Genomic DNA, 22,370 nt, shown 5'->3' with positions numbered 1-22,370 from the left:
AATGTAGAAGTACTCTGTTACAAGTAAAAGTTCTGAATTCAAAAAGTACTTGATTAAAAGTAAGTAGAAAGTACTCATTGTGTGCAGAATGTCCCATTTTAAGTTTTCAAATATATAAAAATCTTTAGAAAATAACGCCGGGTCTGCGTCAATATGCCGACGTGTCGGTATGCCGACAACCTAAACCTAAACCTACCTAACATTAACCCTAACCCTAACCTCAGTAAAACTAACGCTGGAGAGTAGCTAACCTGCCGACGCTGGTGAATTAGTATACCGACCCGTCAGCATATTGCGTTCTTCCCACGATGCCACACATTGTGAGCATTCTCCCCTCCCCCTCCCCTCTATGACAGGCATCAAACAGGTCGTTGTCTTTGATGCTAACGAGGTGTGCACAACCCCCTTTGAAGTTCAGAGGGAGCAATTAAGAGCTTTGGCTGAGCTCCCCCTTCTCCCTCCACTGTTTCTGTTGATTTTCAAATTTAGACCCACCCCCTCCTCCGAGGCTTCGACTCTCATTGGCTTGGTTCTGCCTAAACCATAGAAACGTTAGCGTCATATGACAACACCAGACCAAGAGAACCAGTCCGCTCAGAGAGTGGGCGGGTCTATGGGCTGGAGCCAGGCAAAAGACAAGCAGCTAGGGATGGACAATCTGAGTTCCCAGAGGTTCTTTTTTTCGCCACTAGGGGGGCGAGAAGAACCTCTGGGCCAAAACTATGATATTCCTGGGCAGGAAGTTGTCCCAGGCTCAGAATCTGAGCTGGGACAATACAGGAAGTAGAGCCCTGTGCAAACCTTCAAAACATTCAGAATAGAAACCAACCAAAAACACTACAACAATATGCAGCCCATGTTTCAAGGTGAATCCTCCCAGACTAAGGGATGGACAATTCATCATACTGGTGTCAGCCGATGTCAGACTTGAAATGCAATATCAGTATCGCACCGATATAGAAAATGTATATTGTTTTTTTCCAAATCTTTATTTTATAATAATTATTTTTGCATGTGAAGCTGAAAAAGCAATGAATAAACATTCTACCTAGAAATACCGCTATGCTACTACTATCAATAATAATAATAATAACTAATCCATATTCCGGGGTTGTGCACACCCAAACTACAGCGTGTGCAGATTTGAGACAGGGGACCGCGACTGGCACTACAGATTCAACAGCCCATGGCAGAAAAGCTAATAAACAGCTTAGAATTGGGGAAAATTACAAATCAGCTTCAATACCAACATAGCGTCGTTGTCGGGCAGAAACCTCGTATCTCCAAGTTTCAAGTGTGTACGTTCTTTCGCAAAGTAAAGCCCTGCTTCATCATACAAGCCCGTCGCACAAAAGTATGGAAAACAGCAGATCTGCAAGCACACAACGCCTCGCGGTGCGAGGCGTTGTGTGCTTGTAGATCGGCTGTTTTCACTAGTTTAGCTAATTTTTGGAGCTGTGTGAAGCACAGGCTCCCTATACGTGGCCGTGTGGGTCTGTCTGTGTGTCTGTCTGTGTGTCTGTGTGTCTGTATGTAGCCTGAACTTCCTAAACTTCGGCACGCTACTAGTCCCACAGTTTTGCCACCACACACTCGCGCCATATGTCAAATCGACCGGCTTACTCGGGAATGGTGGGCTAGTAACTTGCTAAGAGAAAGGTTCAATAGTTTAATTGATATAAATTTATTAGTGAATTAATTTTTCCCATTGACTTATAATGGGAATCGCAAAAACTCACATTCAATTATTTGTCTCTCGCAAACCATAGGGGCTACAGTTTCAAGACTTGGAGAGGAGGTTCATAATGATTTCAAGGATTAAATAAAAAATAATTGTGTCATTTGGCCTCATGGTGGCGCCATAACACCCCACTTTACGTTTTGGCCTGTAACTCTTGAACCGTAGGTCGGAAAATTAAAAATATTTTTTCCCTGGATTCCTTGGGTCATGACGCATCTCCCCATATAGGCCACGCCCATTTGCGCCATGATAGATTTTCCGCCATCTTGAATTTTCTCCAAAACACACTTTTTGCTCCTTTTCCTACATATTTTCTTCAAATGTCACAAAGATCGGTACACATGATCCACACACACACACACACACACACACACACACACACACACACACACACACACACACACACACACACACACACACACACACACACACACACACACACACACACACACACACACACACACACACACACACAGCTCCACTTCACACGGGTGTGATTTTTTAAATGATAAATGCAAAACGAACGCTTTTGGACATACAAGGTTTCCACCCGACAACGACGATAGGCAACGTAGCGAGGAGAACATTAAACAGCCATGTAATCTAAGTCCTCATCCACCGATTGGACATGTCACTGTAGCTAAGTGCTGCGGCGGGTTGTGGCCGAGTCGTGAGTTCAGCTTGTATTAGGATTAGGATTTCACATATTGCTCTTGTCACTGAGGACCGTATATTTGATTTGGGCAGAAGTATCTGGGAATGTTATAGTATTTTATTATTTTGTATTCCGTTGCACACACACACACACTCCTTGAATAAATAACACTTATTGGATCAACACTCTAACTGAGCTCTCCACAATGATTTGACCTTCCCAACCCGAGTTCGATATTTTTTCAGGCCTAACCTTGGGTCTGCTGCAACTCTGTGTGTGTGTGTGTGTGTGTGTGTGTGTGTGTGTGTGTGTGTGTGTGTGTGTGTGTGTGTGTGTGTGTGTGTGTGTGTGTGTGTGTGTGTGTGTGTGTGTGTGTAGCTCTGAACCTAGGTGTGGACTAAAGTATTGGCGCCCTTGCATTTGTTTAAAAAACACAACATTTCTTCCAGAAACTTGGCAAATGAAAACCTATTTTGGCATCAACAAATGTACTTATTTGGTTTGCAGAGGAACACAACAAAAAACTGTAATGAATACAGAATCCTGGCTCATTCCACACAGAAATGAAGTGAAATGGTCTGGACAATATTATTAACACCCTTTAGATTTGAATGAAATACTTGAATTTCAAGAAGGCTATTCACCTGGAACTCACCTGTGGTGAGTCAAAGTTTACTTTAATCTTTAGTAATCACTAATCCAACCAGTTTAAATGCAGTGAAGCCCTCATTCTGCTGTTTGTCGTCACTGCATGACCCACACTGAGCATGGACAAAATAAAAAAGGAGAGAATTGTCAGGAGATAAAAAATCACACCCGTGTGAACGGAGCGGTGGTCGTGGAGGCTGCGCAACAGCAAAACAAATATATATATACCTGTATATATATATAATAAAAAGTATTAAAACAAAATTAAACAAAATATTAATAATAAAATGCATGTCACTCAGGCCGCCACTGGTATCCATCCATCATCCATCTGTGTGTGTGTGTGTGTGTGTGTGTGTGTGTGTGTGTGTGTGTGTGTGTGTGTGTGTGTGTGTGTGTGTGTGTGTGTGTGTGTGTGTGTGTGTGTGTGTGTGTCTGGTCTGGCCTGAACAACAGCGCCCCTCCCTTAACATGTGTGGTCAAAAAAGGTACTGTAGGCTACATACAGACAGACAGACAGACACGGACACAGACAGACAGACATACCCACACACGGCCACGTATAGGAGCGTTGTGACCACCGCTCAAAAAGGAGAGAATTGTCAGGAGGTCAGAGAGAAGATTGTAGCCTAGCTTGGACAATCTCAAGTCCATCTCCAGAGACCTCCATGTTCCTTCACTGTGCACAATCAAGACGGGCTAGGATTCTGTATTTATTTGGTGTGTTCCTCTGCAAACCAAATAAGTACATATGTTGATGCCAGAATAGGTTTTCATTTGCCAAGTTTCTGGAAGAAATTGTGTGTGTTTTTTAAACAAATACCAATGCCAAGGGTGCCAATACTTTTGTCCACAAATGTACCGACAACAAAACCATGCACCAAGGATCACACTCACAGAAGTGTTTTTCCTGTTCAAAACCCCACAGACTTGTCTGATTTACACTTACAGTAGTTGTCTTGCACTGAAAATAGTGAATCTACAAACTCACAGTGAGATGCATTGTGAGCTTGTAGATTGGCTATTTCATGCAACAACTGTAAGTATACTCTAAGTCAGGGGTCTTCAACGTTTTCAGGCCAAGGACCCTTTAGTTGAGAGAGAGTTGAAGCAGGGACCCCCACAACCTGTTCATAGATTCCATAGTTTCATTGTTTGACAGCACAATCATCAGTGTATTTTGGATTCATGTCAATTTTGAACTGTCAATACCTAATAAACTTGACCTTTCACTCTGTACTTAGTCTGCTCTTTTTCCCCTCTACACCAAAGCTCTTTGCCAAAAATAGCCATACAAGCTCACAACGCCTCGCGCTCCTATTTCTGGCTAAAGTTCTCAGAATATGGACGTTAGGGTTCAAGTGGTCAATATAAAAAAGGAGAAAAAAAAACTTTCTATTACTCAAAGATTAGGAGGACCCCCTGTAGAAACTCTGAGGACCCCCTAGGGGAAGACCCCTGCTCTAAGTATCAGGCGTTATAGGCTAGGTCTGTACAGGGCCATGCATTTCAAACCCCGATGAGCTCAAGAGAAAAGAGAAAAAGAAACACAACACCCCAATGAATGGAGAAAAGAACATCATAATCCAAGGCTTAGGTGTGATGCGCAACAGATAGGATTGTTTTTCTCCTTACGGGAGTTTATCATCGGGGAAATAATATATGCATTTGTTGCTCAAGCAAGCAGCACATTGTGCAACTGTGCCTGAGGTGTAACTGAAACTGTGTGTGTGTGTGTGTGTGTGTGTGTGTGTGTGTGTGTGTGTGTGTGCGCGTGCGTGCGTGCATGCGTGCGTGCGTGCGTGCGTGTGTGTATGTAACTATGTATGTATGTGTGTGTGCATGCGTGCGTGCTTTTTCTTTCTATGTTCCACAGATATGAAACTGATTGACGTCATCAGAAAATATGACTACTGTACTACTGGCTAGTACACAGCCTCTGTAGTCTGCACACAGCTAAGATGCTTCGTACTGCAGCGTATAAAGAGACGAGGTAGTTTAGCAATATTGTACAAATAACAAAAGATGTTGATATTCTTTTGATACTTTAAAGATAATTTCTTCACAGTCAAGAAATAGATACATCTTGAGAATAAATACGTTAATAAAAGTATCTGTCCACCACTGCAGAGGTTGTGGATTCAAATCCATTTGTGGAGTGTCTATACGAACACCATTGGCCCGTGAATAGGGGGAGTGAAGCTGAGCGGGGAGGCACCGAATTCTGGGCCCTGGGTACAAGGATTCACTCACATTTTGTGCTTTAACTATTGAAAAATAGCAAATATACAAGCTCACAGCGTGGCACCGAGTGCCACGCTGCGAGCTTGTAGATCAGCTATTTTTGAAAAAAATCGTGAAAAGTCTTGTCTTGTGTGCAAGTCTTTGAATATTTCAAATCCTTCTAAGGTTTTTTTTTGAAAAACCTATGTTTCCATGTCAGTGGCGCTCAAACCTTTTCATGTGAAGGACCCCCACAATGATATGTATTTGGCCACGGACTGCCATCTCAAAATATTTAGTTCCAGGGACCCCCCCAAGAAGCAAAATTTGTGTTACAAATGTTCGCTTAAAAAATACATATATTCAAAGATTTGCACACATTTTCAAGAGTTTTCAAAAAATAGCAGTCTACAAACTCGCAGCGTGGCACTCGGTGCTGCTATTTTTCAACAGCTAAAGCATAAAATAATTAAGGCCCCTCCACCTTGGGCCCCACTAACTCAGTCCCAGCCCACTAGGGGCTCCTCACTGGCAGTTGAGCCAGTAGGATACAACAGTTTTAAAAGAGGACAATGATGTACAGTAGCATGTCCGATTTCCAATGGAAGGTTATTCTACAAAATGTGGAGTCCTTACGGCATAATGCCCTTCTACCCTCTGTCACAAGCCTTAGCCCTGGGGAGAGAGAGGAGAACAATGGCTGTTCTGCAGATCTGTAGGGTACGAGCAAGGGTGCAATGGATGACAAATGTTCCACAGATACTGTAGGTCAGTGTTTCTCAACCTTTTTTCTGCATGGGCACACTTTTCATGTCGCATGAATCCATGGGCACACCAACATAATACGGGGGTGTAAATATCGTCACTGTCGGGAAGAAAGTTTCAAATTTGTACGTTTCTTTGCAAAGTAAAGCCCTGCTTCATCATACAAGGCTGTCGCACAACAGTAGTGAAAACAGCCGATCTACAAGCACACAACGCCTCGCGGTGCAAGGCGTTGTGTGCTTGTAGATCGGCTGTTTTCACTAGTTTAAATCATTTTTAAAATGATAAATACAATACTGGCTTTCAAGCCGTTTCAAGGGGCACACTTGATCCTTCTCAGGGGCACACCAAAGGTCCCCAGGCACAGTGGTTGAGAAACACAGCTGTAGGTAACCAGTGCAATGCGGCAGGTTTTTGAGTTCTCGTAAGTACGCCATCATGCAGTATTCTGCACAAAGCTGGAGGCGGTTGATTGATTTCCGGGGGCATCACTGAATGAACGATCTTGGCAATACTCCTGATTTGACTTATAGCTGATTCGGTGATATTGTTAAAATGTTTAGAGGAGTTCGGGGTCCGTTATTGCCTTCCACTTTGTGATTGTTTGTGAATGAAGCCTATAAGTTATACTTCGTCATATGACAGCATCGCGTGCTGAAAATAGCTGATTGTGAGAATCAGTTTCTAATAATGTATTAATAAAGTATGAATTATACCTAAAGAATTTGAAATGACTAAAGTAATTCATTTTGGTGTAGAGGGGAAAAAGAGCAGACTAAGTACAGAGTGAAAGGTCAAATTTATTAGGTTATGATGGCTCAAGTGGTTAAATATCTGAAAACACAAATTGACATGAATCCAAAATACACTGATGATTGTGCCGTGAAACGATGAAACTATATGGAATCTACGAACAGGTTGTGGGGGGTCCCTGCTTCATCTCTCTCTCAACTAAGGGGTCCTTGGCCTGAAAACGTTGAAGACCCATGATATTATGCCACGCTCACCTCCGTTGACGTCCTCCTCGCAGTCGCCGCCGTTCTGACAGGGGCTGTGGGTGCAGGTGTCCGCCAGGCCACAGCACTGGTACACGCCAAACACCCTCCTGCTCCCGGAGCCCGTCCACTCGCCGGCGTCCCCCGCTCTGATCGGCTCGCCGTTGAACTCCAGGCCCTCCAGACAGCCCACGAAGTTGGCCGGCGACCCTTGGGCCGCGCCGAGTCGGACGGCACTCCAGGCGGCCGAGTCCTGGGGGTCCGCGGAGGAGGCGAAGAGCAGAGCGGCGTGGGAGCGCATCATGCGGCAGGGCTGGCCGAGGGCGGCGGAGGCGGGGTGCTGCTGGTCCAGGGTCAGTTTCAGGGAGGTAGAGTTGACCTCCAGAAGGACGTGATGCCAGCGACCGTCTGACACGGGAGCAGCCCTCACCAGTAGGGAGCCGGTGGGGCCGCCGCCACAGAGGTACCTGAACCGCAGCTCGCCGTTGGTCAACTGAGGGAGAGAAAAAACGATCCATTGATTAATTTTGTCGTTGTCGGGTGGAAACCTTTTATGTCCAAAACAGTTTGTTTTGTATTTATCGTTTTAAAAATGATTTAAACTAGTGAAAACAGCCAATCTACAAGCACACAACGCCTCGCGGTGCGAGGCGTTGTGTGCTTGTAGATCTGCTGTTTTCACTACTTTTGTGCGACGGCCTTGTATGATGAAGCAGGGCTTTGCTTTGCGAAAAAATGTACAAATTTGAACATTTGAAACTTGGAGATACGAGGTAGATACGTCCTATCGTGCATTACGCAGAAGGTACGCGGCAGTTTCCGGCATCGCAGCCGAGAGTGATCTACAAGCTCACAACGGTTGCATCTGCGACGCGACGTGAGCTTGTATGTCTGCTGTTCTCCGGAAGTGTCCCACAAATAATTCTACAGTAAATTATCGCGGAAACAGTTTGGATAAAGCTGAATTGATGACTCCGTTTCCACTTCTGAGTGGTTGGATTTTAAGAGGAAGCCGATATGGGGAAAAACAAGTCTTATACAAGTCTTACACATTGATTCATATACTGCATAATCTTTATATGGCATTTCTGCTTCATTACGAATGATGAAAGACGAGCCGAGTGAACGTGCATTTCATGAGGCCCGGTTTCAAATGCATGACATTGCTAGAGCAGAAGGTCTACTGCAGTATGTGCTATGCATGCCGACTGGCTAAAGCAACGGGGGCCACGTGCGCGCATTACATACTGTAATGTAATGTATGTTCACTTCTTCATTTGTCCCGCAGCTGCAAGCAGGTGTGATACGTTAGGCATGTCCCATCCCAAGGGCCTTGGGTTGACAGGGGCCCCCTTCAAAAGATGCCACGGTTCAAGGATTTTATTGTTTAATAGAAAGCAGGGCTTTAACAGATAATAGGGCTCCAGTGCATTTTAGCTGCCACAGGGCCCATTATTGTAATGGGTTGCCTCATACCTGTCTAACGCCCCATTTATACACCCATTTTAAATGTGTATGTTTTGTGTATGTATGTATGTATACGTTTAAAACGCAAGTGCCATTGCAAGTAGCGTTGCTTTAGAAATGGAAGTGGCCAGGGGCGTCACAGGGGGGGGGGGGGGGGGGGGCAAAGTGGGACTGAGTTACAAGGGCCCAATGTGGAGGGGTCTTAATTATTTTATGCTTTAACTACTGAAAAATAGCAGATATACAAGCTCACAGCGCGATTTTGAGATGGGGGTACGTGGCCAAATAAATATTATTTTGGGGGTCCTTCGTGTGAAAAAGTTTGAGCACCACTGACTAGAAACATTAGAAGGATTTGAAATATTCAAAGACTTTGTGAGCTTGTATATCTGCTATTTTTCAATAGTTAAAGCACAAAAATCATGGGGGGCCCCCGGGCCCTCAGTGAATCCTTGTACCCTGCAGGGCCCAGAGTTTGGTGTGACGCCCCTGGAAGTGGCAGCTTACAGATATTATGTCCTTTTCATATCCGTGAGCTTTCAGAAAATGTGCACAGAGATGGAGGAAATGAACGCAATATCTAGTGAACAAAAGTATCCGTACATGTATTATTAAACATTGAGTACGTTCTCAATATACTGTAAAAGTCTCGTCCAACATCCTCTCATGGTAAAAACTGACCGATCGGTGTCACCATCTCATACAATATTGACAGTGTCTAGTAGGCCTGCATGTTATATTTACAGTACACACACTGACGCACGCTCGCACGCACACACACTTATACACACACACACACACACACACGTGCGCGCGCTCGTCCTCCCAGCAGAATTTTCTCCTCTCATGTATTCAAATATTTTTTCTTATGTACGGCAACCCCCCCCCTTCCACCCCCATTAAAAATACACACACAGCATATACCGCAAATTGGCAAGCGTGTGACCCTGTTGTGCATTACTGTAACCCCCCCCCCCCCCCCCCCCACCCCCCACCACCTCCATGCATTATTGATACCGCTTGGTTCTATTCACTTTAATTGCTGCGGGAGGGTGAGTCCTTCCGTCCTACTAGTCACTCTGTCTTCTCCCTCCTCACTCCTAGGAAGAGGAGGGGGGAGGACCTCGGGGGAAGGGGGGAGAAACAAAGTATAAACGGCCGCCGGATAGAAAACATGGGGAGGGAAGAGGTGAGAGAGTGAGCAAGGTACAGACTGTAGAAAGAACAATGGAGTCATCTAATTTTTATGCGCATTATGCTTATGACATATCACGTGTACGTGTGCGTGTGCGTGTGCGTGCGTGCGTGTGTGTGTGTGTGTGTGCACGCGTGTCTCCTAGCTCTGGTCCATCAGCTGCACTGACAGACTGCTGGCTAAAAGACTAGAGGATTTCTCAGCCCCTATGAGGACTCAACTTCAGTCTAAATAAACTAAACTACTTCACTACTCACCAAACCAAAGGTAGTTTTGCGTTGTTGAAAGTCTATTCTCCGCGGTGGGAAACCTCTCAGCACCCCACCCACTCTGTAAAATACATTATTTTTGTCATGAGATAAAACGCACCCACCTCGAGCCACCAAGCGGCCACCGCAGACACAACGGTTCACAACCCGGGAATAAGCGGCGGTACAAATTTCGGACTCCAAAACTAACGGAACACAAAATAAGTGGCCGTTTTCACATGGCGTGAATTTCAAAATTGCCGTCATTTTGGAAAAAACTTCCAGAAGTTTGACTCAGTGAAAACGGGGCATAGGACAAATCAGTCGGATCTGCGGTGCGACGTACTGTAGGTGTGAGGGCCCGAACCTCTACTATCAATAAAAGCCTGTTATTTAGCCAAAAACTAACATCCAGAGACGAACGAATGGACCAGTTCCAGAAAGGTTTACACTCAGTTATGGCTCAAATAAATTGTCTACAAATAGGGTTCAGGACAGGTCTTTGAAAACAATTAAAGGCGAACATTTAAAAGAGAAAACTAAAATAGCACATCTGAGATCAACAAGCTCACAGCGGCTATTCCTCATGCAACAAAGTAGGCCTAAGGGGTAAGGGATTAACTTGCCTCAGAGATGTGTCAGGAGCGTCCACTGGCAGTGGGAAAAACTCTAAACTCTACATTTACTGTAAATTTCACATTTCAATAAAGATGACATGACTGGGGTACGTTTGCATGGCCCGTCGATCCAAGCTATACTTCTTCCAAATTTCGCTTCGTTTTACTTGATGCGGTGTGGCCCAATCTGAGTCCAATCTGAGTCCCGCGGGCAGGGGCGTCACAAAGGGGGGAAAAGTGGGACTGAGTTACTAGGGTCCAAGCCCCATACTTTAGCTATTTTTGAAAGGTCGTGAAAATGTGTGCAAAACGTTCAATGTACAGTACAGTATGTATTTAGTTCCCTGGAACTAAAATATGTTGAGATGGGGGTCCGTGGCCAAATACATATAATTTTGGGGGTCCATCACATGAAAGAGTTTGAGCACCACTGACAAACAGTAGAAACAGGTTTTTCAAAAGATTTGCACAAATGTTCACGATTTTTCTACAAGCTCGCAGCTTGTATATCTGCTATTTTTCAATAGTTAGAGCACAAAATAACGCTTAATAATGCGTTCCCAGTCTAAATGGGTTAAAGCCCCTCCTCCCCCTATGAAGAACATTCAGAGGGGGGCCCGCAGTGAATACTTGTACCCAGGGCCCAGAATTCGGTGTGACACCCCTGCCCGCTGGATGCTTTCGAGTGGACTCCTTTCAGCTGTGTCAGTGGTTCCAGGCTCTCGCGCGCCGTCTACTTTAACACCGTACGAGTAACGATGATGTCCAACTCAGTTACATACGTTGGGTTGGGTGGCTCACGAGTTCAAATGCCGGTCACAGCCAGCATCCCCAATCATCTCCTCTCTCTCTCTAGGTTCTTTTTAATGTTTAATTATTCACGGCTGTCTTGGATAAAGCGCGGATGCGCTGTGAATAGATGTGTATCGGCGTCGGATCATTAGCTGCGTCCACTTGCGTGTCCGTGCAAGCCGACGTTTACTGTGCCGCATAGGAACTGTACAGCTGCACACCAGGGACGTGCAGACAGGGGTGTCAATTGGGTATGGCAGGGGTATGCAGCTGCCATACCCTGGGCAAAGGGGGGAAAATAAAAGTTACTTTTACTTTTAAATATAAATCCATGAATGTCTCTTTCTCTATCTACAAATGCAAAATTTAACAAAATGGTCACTTAAACAAGGTATTATAATTATATTCTCCACACTTGTATTCTCCCCATCTTGACAAAATGGTATATTCCCAGGTTCTGCAGGTCAGCTGCACAGGTGCAATGCATTAATGTTAATTGTGTGGTATGTTTACTAACATGCCAAGTTTAGCTGCACAACCGTTCCTGGCTGCCATATCCAGCCCAAGAAACCGTAGAAACGGGGGAAAAATGTTATGTATTTCTTAAAATAAATGTATCATGACTGTTGCTAAGGTATGGCAACATGACTGGTGGACACCAGTCATGTTGCCATACCTTAACTTTTTCTGAACTGACGCCACTGCGTGCAGAGAATGTTAGAGAGGCAGGGGCTGACATTTCTAAAAGGGCCTTTTGGTGGAAATATCGAAAATAGCAGACCTCCAAGCTCACAACGCGTTGCAGCGCGACGCGTTGAAAACCACTGCACTATATGATCAAAGACAGCGCTTCACAAATCACACAAAACATGCCTGCTGTCACAGGCACACATTGGGACAGTGGAATGAGGTTAGAGCATAGACGGTAAAAAAATATGGACAGTGGAAGCCATTGGTTTCTATGCTGCACAAATTAAGCTTTTTTGGCTGTTGTATGGGTGCCGCCATCATTGTTTTAATGGTACACAAGGAATGCTATTGGCTGCCAACGGTCACATGCAACCGTACAGATACATAATAATAATAGTTACCTACTCCTCCCGCGAGGGAAATTCAGATATTTGCAGCCCAACCCAGCTGCTTTTTTCAGCTTAACCCAGCTGAACCCAGTGCTGCCCACAAGGAGCGCGAGGGGAGCAGTGATAGCTGGAGCGGGGAATCGTACCTGCGACCTCTGGGGCCTCCGGAGTCCTAGGTATGGACACTAACCACTCAGCCATCACTGCTCTAAAAAACATGGGACATTGCCTTGCCGAAAATAAAGCACACGTAGAAGAATCATCACAAGCCTATGATCACAATCCCCTCCTAGGGCATACCCTGCTATTACATCAAATAGAACATAAATTGGCCAATATCTTCACAAAACGCAAATCATGGTGATTGAAACAAGGCTTTAAACTAGCGACAGGAACCATAAAGTACTTATGACAATGTTTATTAAGGTAAGAAAATCAAATGTAAAAGTTCAGGGGAAATGAATGGAATCCTATGGAGAACATGTTGCTTCTGGTGCCAGAACAGCGCAACTAGCGGCCAATCATAGGAACTTTCAGTTCCGTGTTTGCTTCACTTTAAATCGGGACAACTACACCTCTGGGTTAGAGTGAGAGACCGTTCAGGAAATTGACGGCCAAGGCCACAATCCACACAAGGATTGTGTCCTGTTTAAATGTCCTTGAGAAGAGACACCAAACCCCAGTTGCTCATTGTAACTCAGTCCGTGTAAGAGTGTCTGTTTAATTCAATGTAAACAAATTAAATATAAGTCGTGTTTGCACGAGGCGGCTGAGGAGCTAGCATGTGATGATGCCGACTTAACATGCTGTGATGTACTGTGTGTGTACACTGTACTCAGTATGTAAACTCGGACGGCTAACGGCCAAGGGTGTTTGCATCTGCATTCGCCGCCACGTCTTGCGTGCCGCTCTCCCTTGATGATCGCACATCTGAGCCGTCACTCCACATAGAGAATGGCGTTTCCCTTTTTTTTCTCCTCCGTCTTTTCTTCTGCGCGGCTTCGTGCCGCAACGCCTCATTCGTTCACATTATGGCTTCGCGATTTCCATTTCAAAGGTGATAACGTGATTGAAGATGTGTGCGGACACACAAAAAAAAGAGAAGAATTAGCAACTAGCAAATAGAGGTCCGGGCTTAATTTGGTGCTCTCTTTTGTTACTATTTAGAAACGCTGCATATTGATGAGATGCGGGAGACGATAAGGCATTAAGGTGTGCATGGGCCTTCTTCTCAAGGGAGGGGTATGTATCCAGGGGTGTTGCACCACATTCTGGGCCCTGGGTACAAGGATTCACTGCGGGCCCCCCCCATGAATGTTCTTCATAGGGGGAGGGGGTTTAAGCCGTTTAGACTGGGAACGCATTATTACGCGTTATTTTGTGCTTTAACTATTGAAAAATAGCAGATATACAAGATCACAGTGCTGCGCTGCGAGCTTGTAAATCTGCTATTTTTGAAAAATGGTGAACATTTGTCCAGGTCTTTGAATATTTCAAATGTTTTGAAAAACCCATGTTTCTATGTCAGTGGTGCTCAAACTTTTTCACGTGAAGGACCCCCAAAATGATGTGTATTTGGCCACGGACCCCCATCTCAAAATATTTCGTTCCAGGTACCCCCCAGAAGCAGAATTCGAGTTACAAATGTTCGCTTAAAAAACACATTATATTCATATATTTGCACACATTTTCACGACTTTTCAAAAATAGCAGATCTACAAGCTTGCAGCGCGGCACTCCGTGCAGCGCTGTGAGCTTGTATATCTGCTATTTTTCAAAAGTTAAAGCATTCAATAATTAAGACCCCTCCACCTTGGGCCCTAGTAACTCAGTCCCACCCCCCCCCCCCCCTTGTGACGCCCCTGCATGTATCTCGAGGAAGTCACTATGAAGTGAGCAAAGAAAAGGTTGGGGACGGTGGGGGGGGGGGGGGGGGGGAGTTCTCAGATGACCATGTTTATCCATTCCTTTTGAAGCAATTTCCCCTCTTCCCCAAAGAAACTGACGGGACACTTTACACGCACTACGCTCACACGGTAAACCAAGAAGATCCCAAACTCCCAAGAGATAGAACCTTGAGGGGGTGGGGGCGGGGGCTACGCTATATCGAATGCCTTCTCAGCGTCAAAACCATTGAAAATTATTCTATCCATCGGGGGGGGGGTGCCTGGATGTCACAAAATGAGGGAAAACCCCTAGGGGAGGCATTGCATTGCATTGCAATTTCAAGTCCAGATCTGCCTTTTTCTTTTTTTTTCTCCATCCGTTATGAGAATTATTCATGCCTCTCAGAGAATACAATGATTCATTATTCTGTTTAAACTCAGGCCCCTTTAATGTGGTACAGAAGACCTTGCACTGGAGCGCCGCGATGATGATGCCTCTCTTCTTCCCTCAGTGATTGCAGGGGGAAGAAAAAAGAAAGACATTGATGAATCTGCAAAGGCCGCGAGCTTTCCATTCAGACTCTAGGAGTGTCCAGGGGCGTCACAACAGGGTTAGGGGGGGGGGAGAGTGCATGGGACTGAGTTACTAGGGCCCAAGGTGGAGGAGGGGGCCTTAATTATTTTATACTTTAGTTTTTGAAAAATAGCAGATATACAAGCTCGCAGCGTGGCACTCTGTGCCGCGCTGTGAGCTTGTATATCTGCTATTTTTGAAAAGTCGTGCAAATCTTTGAATGTATGTATTTTTTTAAGCGAACATTACAACTCAAATTTTGGTTCTGGAGGGTCCCTGGAACTAAATATTTTGAGATGGGGGGTCCGTGGCCAAATACATTTTGGGGGTCCTTCACATGAAAAAGTTTGAGCACCGCTGACATGGAAACATAGGTTTTTCAAAAAACCTCAAAGTCTTGCACAAATGTTTGCGATTTTTCAAAAATAGCAGATCTACAAGCTCGCAGCACGGCACTCGGTGCCGCGCTGTGAGCTTGTATATCTGCTATTTTTCAATAGTTAAAGCACAAAATAATTGTGCGGGGGGCCCCGCAGTGAATCCTTGTACCCAGGGCCCAGAATTTGGTGCGACACCCCTGGGGGAGTGCCTTTCCCGCCGTTGTCATGGACTTTGATGGAAAGGGCACGCGCGACTCAGAATGCACGTAGAGACAGCACTCATCGCATCATGAGTAAAACGGTCACCGATGAGCTGATTAACTTCAAATAGGGGCAAATTATTTGATAAGAGAGACCGGTATCATTCAGGATTTTCTTTCCCCCATAATCTGTGCAGGAATGTTCCCTCTTTTTCAAGGCAAGCATGGGATTAGCCGCGATGTCTGATATGCAATCAGACATTTTCGCGTGAAAAGAAAATAACCACATGAAACACTATACGCTGCCCAGAGATGCAACCGTGATATCGCCGTTGTCGGGTGGAAACCTCGTATCTCCAAGTTTCAAAGTTGTACGTCATTCGCAAAGTAAAGCCCTGCTTCATCATACAAGGCCGTCGCACAAAAGTAGTGAAAACAGCAGATCTACAAGCACACAACGCCTCGCGGTGCGAGGCGTTGTGTGCTTGTAGATCGGCTGTTTTCACTAGTTTAAATCGTTTTTAAAACGGTAAATGAAAAAGGAACGGTTTTGGACATACAAGGTTTTCAACCGACAACCATGATATTTTTCCTTGTGGTGAAGGGAGAACCATCAGGGATGTTGTGGGATATTTGACGACTAGCGGCTTTAGTTGTTTTGACTTTGTGGTAATTTTTCCAAAGCTGTCACTTTTCATTACTTGGCATTACAACAGTGATTAAAAAAGGGGATTGCTTTTTTCTTAAATTAACTCTGAGAACGCAGTGACCCACATGGACCCTAGAGTTAAATTAACACAGGATTTTAATGTGCAGCATGGCAATTTAAGAGAGTCTTTTGTCTTCGTGGTAGTTCAACCAATTTGTGGCCTTTTTTTCCCAGATATTGTGACCAGACCCAGTTGAAAGATCTGAGAGATGTTTGGCATTTGACACCACTGTACGACAAAGCATAACTTGGGCATAGCACTCGTCACAGCAGCAATGGGAATCAGATGAAAATGGTTGTTGTATAGTTCCGTTATATATATATCCGTTTTCATATTATGTTTAAGGGCTCGAACACACTGCCCGACCTTTTGCGGCGATTATGCTATCGCCGACCATTTTTGGCGCTTGCCGACAAAACCGCAGATCTGCTGCAGGATCGGGCTTTGCTCGCCGAGGTTTTGCTCGTTGTGTGTGAAAGGCACTGCGAGAAGATCTGGCCGCGATAATATAGCGCTCGGTGATCCCTTCTAGATATCTAGCAAGTTTGGCTTGAACTGTTTCTGGGTCAAAACAAGATGCACTACTTTTTGAGCAGATAAACATCAGCGTAATGTTGGATTAAATAAAAAAATATCGTCACTGTCTGGCCAAAACCTCTTAACTCCATTTTTTAGGTTTTACTCCATACTTTCTGCCAAACCAGTTTACTCCACCCGATTGGCCCTCTCTTTTTTTCATAAATATGTGCTATTGAACACCCTTTAAGTCTGTGTGTTGGTTAAAATAATATTGAACCAATGAAAAGTAGTAAAAAGCCCTTCGGTCAAAACCTCCTAACTCCACTTCCCGAAAATTTACATTTTGGAGTTAGGAGGTTTCGGCCCGACAGCAGAGATATCAGGAATCTCGGGCGTGGCGGCAAAAGATATCAGGAATATCTTGGGAATCTCGGGTTGGGGCAGCCGGAAATGACAAAAAAAATCTGCCATGAAGAGGAGCCATCATACCTGTAAGGTCCCCCAGTCTGCGGAGCCGTTGGCAGTCATGATGAGGCCCTGGTCCTGGAAGGTTCTGAAGCTCAGGGACAGCCTGAACGCCTGGCTGTCCTCGTCCATACGGTGGAGGTACTTCAAGTAGCCCTGACCGTCCAGCCGCACTGCCGACTCTGAAATGGAACAGAGGAGTGTTTCTCAAACTTTCAAATGTCAAGGTCTTCCCCTTAACTCTGACAGTGTACAAATGGACCCAAATGAACCCTGACGGGTTAATTTGGTTCCATTCGTACACTGTTAGAGTTACAGACTTGTATGGGTCAATTTAGACCCCACTAAAGGAATCCACTTTGAGAACCACTGGAACTGGGGTTTCAGCCAACACGTGGAAAGGTTAAGGGCAGAAAATACAAAGGCTGAGGAAGGCAGCTCGTTCCCTTCAAGCTTTTCCCATAAGAATTATTTTCACTTGACTCAAACCAGGCACGTGTGCACTGTGCAACCAGGCTTACCTTTGACAATTTTTGTGTCAAATGTAGCCAAAAATTGCTCGGAGGGCTTGGCCTTCGACTTGGCTCACCATTCTGTGTTATTTTTTCTTCCTTTTTTTTAAGCAGACAGGGTATCTGCAACAACTTGTCATCTTTCCACTGGTAAATCAGTAAAACGTTGTCTTTTCTTTGTATCTCCATCAAATCTGACAGCAGAGTCTGGAGATGAAACGCAGAGTAAATTAAACCTAATGTGCGATTCCAGATCTCAAAGCCACGCAGTCAAAGCACTGGAGGAAAAATACATAAATATATATATTTCTCCTGTTTTGTTTGATCTTTTACTGGAAAAGGCCAAATTAATCACCTGCAGCTCACGCTATAAAGTTAAAAAGAAAAAGAAAAAAAATCCTCAAAAGTTGCTTATCACTGCGTTCATGTGATTAGGGATGGGACAATATACGATATTATCGTTTATCGTGATAAAAAACACTCACGATAATTGTATTGTGGAGATTTAATTTATCGTGATATTGTCCTCCATCATGCACTGGGATCAATTCACTTTTTATTTGCGAGCTGCATATCCAGTAAACCCTCTATAATTGGTAAAAGGTACTTATAATAAAGGTACTTGATACAGTCTTTTTTTCACTCTCTACCAAATCTCTTTGCCAAAAAATAGCCGCTCTGCGACGCGTTGGGAGCTTGTAGTTCTGCTATTTTTTGGCAAATGTTCCACCCGCAGGATAATGGATTTTGATTATCGCGATAATATCGTAAATCGCAATTTCTTTGGTCACAATAATCGTGATATGAAATTTTCATATCGTCCCATCCTTTATGGTCCAACCACAAGCTCAGAACGTGATGCAACTTTCAGAAAAGGGGGCGAATTAGCAATGTACGTACCTCTCTTCAATTTGTTTGTATCTACTCCTTCCCCGGAATCTGTCTGTCTGTCTGTCTGTGAGTTGCATCTCACGCACAATAGCTCCTTATCAAATATTCATTAAGTCTCTTAGGGGCCTGAGAAGTATCCGGTATAGTCAAAATACAGGAGCGATAACTTGGGTGAGCGGAGCATCTCTTGAATACATCTACTGTACTTCCACGAGCGCAGCGCCAGGTAAAGCAGATAATGTCATGCAGGACCCGTAGAAGACGAGTACCTTTTGTACTTCTGTCTGTCGTGGCCTAATCCCCATCGGAATGTCAGGACAAATCCATGAGGACGCTTTGAGAAGGGGAGCGATGTCTGCATATCGTCGTTGTCGGGTGGAAACCTCGTATCTCCAGGTTTCAAATTTGTATGTTTTTTCACCAAGTAAAGCCCTGCTTCATCATACAAAGCCGTCGCACAAAAGTAGTGAAAACAGCCGATCTACAAGCACACAACGCCTCGCGGTGCGAGGCGTTGTGTGCTTGTAGATCGGCTGTTTACACTAGTTTAAGTCATTTTTAAAATGAAAAATGCAAAACGAACGGTTTTGGACATACAAGGTTTCCACCTGACAACGACGATATATACAGTATGGTGGTGGTGGTTCAGTTGAAAATACTGTGAGCTCCATGTCGATTCGGATTGTCACACGTGAGACATGTTGTGTTGTCATTGGTCTGAATCGAGGCATAAATGCTTTCCGACCGGCTTGATCACAGCGGTCATCCAAACATGTGTGGCGGTCGGAACATTAGTCAGTTAGCCTAGCGTGGCAAAGGCGTTCATGTGAGCCCGCAATGACATGACACACAAGTAACAGAGAAGTGTACTGTACACTAACACACACATGCACTCTCACTCTCTCACACACACACACACACACGCACACGCACACGCACACACACACACACACACACACACACACACACACACACACACACACACACACACACACACACACACACACACACACACAAACAGGGGTGTCACACCAAATTCTGGGCCCTGGGTACAAGGATTCACTGCGTTATTTTGTGCTTTAACTACTGAAAAATAGCAGATATACAAGCTCACAGCGCGGCACCGAGTGCTGCGCTGTGAGCTTGTAGATCTGCTATTTTTTGAAAAATCGCGAACATTTGTCTTTGAAGGTAGTAGATGTACAAGCTCGCAGCGCGGCACCGAGCTTGTATATCTGCTATTTTTCAATAGCTAAAGTATAGAATAATTAAGTCCCCCACCCCCCACCTTGGGCCCTGGTAACTCAGTCCCACTTCCCTCCCCCCGTGACACCCCTGCACACACAGTACCCACACACACACACACACACACACACACACACACACACACACACACACACACACACACACACACACACACACACACACACACACACACACACACACACACACACACACACACACACACACACACACACACACACCTACCATTACAAGGACAGACGCTCTCCCAGGCGTGTTGCGGGGTGATGTAGCCCGCTCTGGCCGTGGCGTAGTGGTTCAGCCTCTCCCCGGTCAGCCGCACCACGTTCCTGCAGCCCCGGGGGGGACAGCCGGCGTCCACACAGCCATTATGACTGACTCTCTGGATGCTCAGGCCCAGGGAGTCCTCCAGGTCGGACATGATGCCTGCAATGACACCGGGACAAACGTGTTTACTGCCATGGCTGTCGTGTGTCATTGTCATCACCTTTATTTAAGCTCGAAGTACAGTTGAGGGCAAGCCCTAATTTTCAATGTAGCCAAGGTTACAATACAGAACAATAAAAAACACACAATATTAAAACATTATAAATTAAACAGAGTAATTTACAAAAGAACAGCAGCTAATAAATCAAGTGAAACATGTGCAATGATGATTGAAAGTGGTAAGGATCAGTCCTTTGAACTTGCCAAGAGATGGCAGGGAGGACAGTTTTAAAGATTTTGCAAGTGTGTGCATGCATGCATGTGTGCGTGTGCATGTGTGTGTGCGTGCGTGCATTGCATGCACATTGGTCGTAATCTGGTCGTAAATATAGTGTAAATAAAGTGACTAAATCTGGCTTATATTTCTGTTTTACCTTCAAAGTCCCTGATAAAAAACATTGCTGAATCTGACCCCTAACTTGGGAATTGTCATAAATGCCGGTAAGATCAAAATATGGGTGTAATTTGTCCGTAAAGTGCTTGCTGAATCGGGCCCATTGTGCCTATAGCTGATGTTTAGCGTTCAATATTAAAAAAATTCAGGTGATGTATCAATATCTAAAATCTAGTTATTATGAGTTTATTGTGTTCTTTGCATAGTTAAATGTACTGATGAATAGAGGAAAGTGTAATGGAATGTGACAGAATAGAAGTGTTTATACGTTGTATAAAAGTAGTATAAAAGTATTTACATATTTTTGTCATCCACTCTCTGGATCCATATATCCTTGGTGTTCTCGGATCAAATCCCATCAAATCCTTCCTGCTGTGCCACCCCTAATCTGCCTAAGCTATCCAACTAAGCTATCCAAAATGTCAGCTTTTTCCGGAAAAGTAACGGTAACATGTCATTAGGTCGAACACCCTTTGGATCGACCACCAAAACCTAACCTTAACCCTAACCCTAACCTCAGTAAAACTATGCCTAAACCTAACCCTAACCCTAACCTCAGTAACCGTGACGCGGGTGATTATCTAACATGCCGACGCTGTTCGACCCAACGGGAGTTCGACCTATGGGGCAGTCCCCAAAGTAATGGGTGATAAAAGGAAAAAAGAAAAAGAAAAAAGGAAACCACAGCTAACGGTTCTCACCTGCCAGTCGGGTGGTAGGGAGCGGCTTGGCGACCCCGCCGTGAGGCCTCCATATGAGCAAGGCCTCCAGGAAGGGCTGGGAGCCGGCCGGCTGCTGCTGCTGCTGCAGGCTGGCCAGGTGCAGCTCCTGGCGGGGGATGGCCAGGGCCAGGCCCAGGCTGCGCTGGAGGCCTCTCCAGTGGTCTCCCAGGAACTCCTGGGGGGACGTGCCGGCGAGCCGCAGCGTCAGCCCCGAGTCCAGCGCCCGCTGCTCCGCCGCCCACACGTGCACCTGAAGTGGTGGAGTTCAGATCAATCAATAATCAATGAGAAAATGAGGAGACAAAACGACGTATTAGGTGGTGGTGTTTATCGTCACTGACTGTCGAGCAGAAACCGTGTATTCAAATGTGTGCATTTTTTCGCAAAGTAAACTTTAAGGACTGCTTCATCACACAAGGCCATCGCCCAAAAGTAGTGAAAATAGCAGATCTACAAGCACACAACGCCTCGCACGCGAGGCGTTGTGTGCTTGTAGAACGGCTGTTTTCACTAGTTTAAATCATTTTAAAAATGATAAATACAAAACAAACGGTTTTGGACATACAAGGTTTCCACCCGACAACGACGTTATGCTTTATGTAAAATGATAACATGGACAGAAGTACAGTTTAACACTCTCTGGACAGTGGTAAAGTAGTTCTGCCAAGAAGACTGGTCTGACACTAAAGTTATACTGTGTGGCTCCAAGGCCTCTGGGACGAGCTGTACCATAACAAGAAACCAAAACCAATACAATAGCTACTCAGTCCTAGGTAGACATCTAGACTCTTAGGCTGCATTCACACTAAAGAGTATTATACCATTCTCAAAGGACAAGGAGAGGGTATATGACTTTACTGTTTATAGGAAGCCTTACAAGCTATCCAGTATCAATGATGTATCATAAGAACTAGATATTAATATAATCAATGAACGCATGATC

At 44.9% G+C, this 22,370-nt stretch overlaps 1 protein-coding gene across 1 annotated transcript in view; it reads right to left on the bottom strand.

Moving 5' to 3' along the window:
* fat2 (FAT atypical cadherin 2) overlaps positions 1 to 22,370 on the bottom strand; it is a gene marked incomplete at both ends in the record, with an annotated part of 123,233 nt that overhangs the window by 16,274 nt on the left and 84,589 nt on the right. The window contains 4 exons of the mRNA XM_080746806.1: positions 7,040 to 7,520; positions 17,184 to 17,341; positions 20,051 to 20,251; positions 21,407 to 21,677. Of these exons, the coding sequence (XP_080602932.1) occupies positions 7,040 to 7,520; positions 17,184 to 17,341; positions 20,051 to 20,251; positions 21,407 to 21,677 (1,111 nt within the window). The remainder of the gene's footprint in view (positions 1 to 7,039; positions 7,521 to 17,183; positions 17,342 to 20,050; positions 20,252 to 21,406; positions 21,678 to 22,370) is intronic.

Source organism: Nannobrachium achirus (assembly GCF_963921795.1).
Source record: "Nannobrachium achirus genome assembly, chromosome: 17".
NCBI classification, from domain to species: domain Eukaryota; kingdom Metazoa; phylum Chordata; class Actinopteri; order Myctophiformes; family Myctophidae; genus Nannobrachium; species Nannobrachium achirus.
The sequence above is the reverse complement of the archived record's forward strand: the minus strand, read 5'-3'. Positions and strand labels throughout refer to the sequence as shown.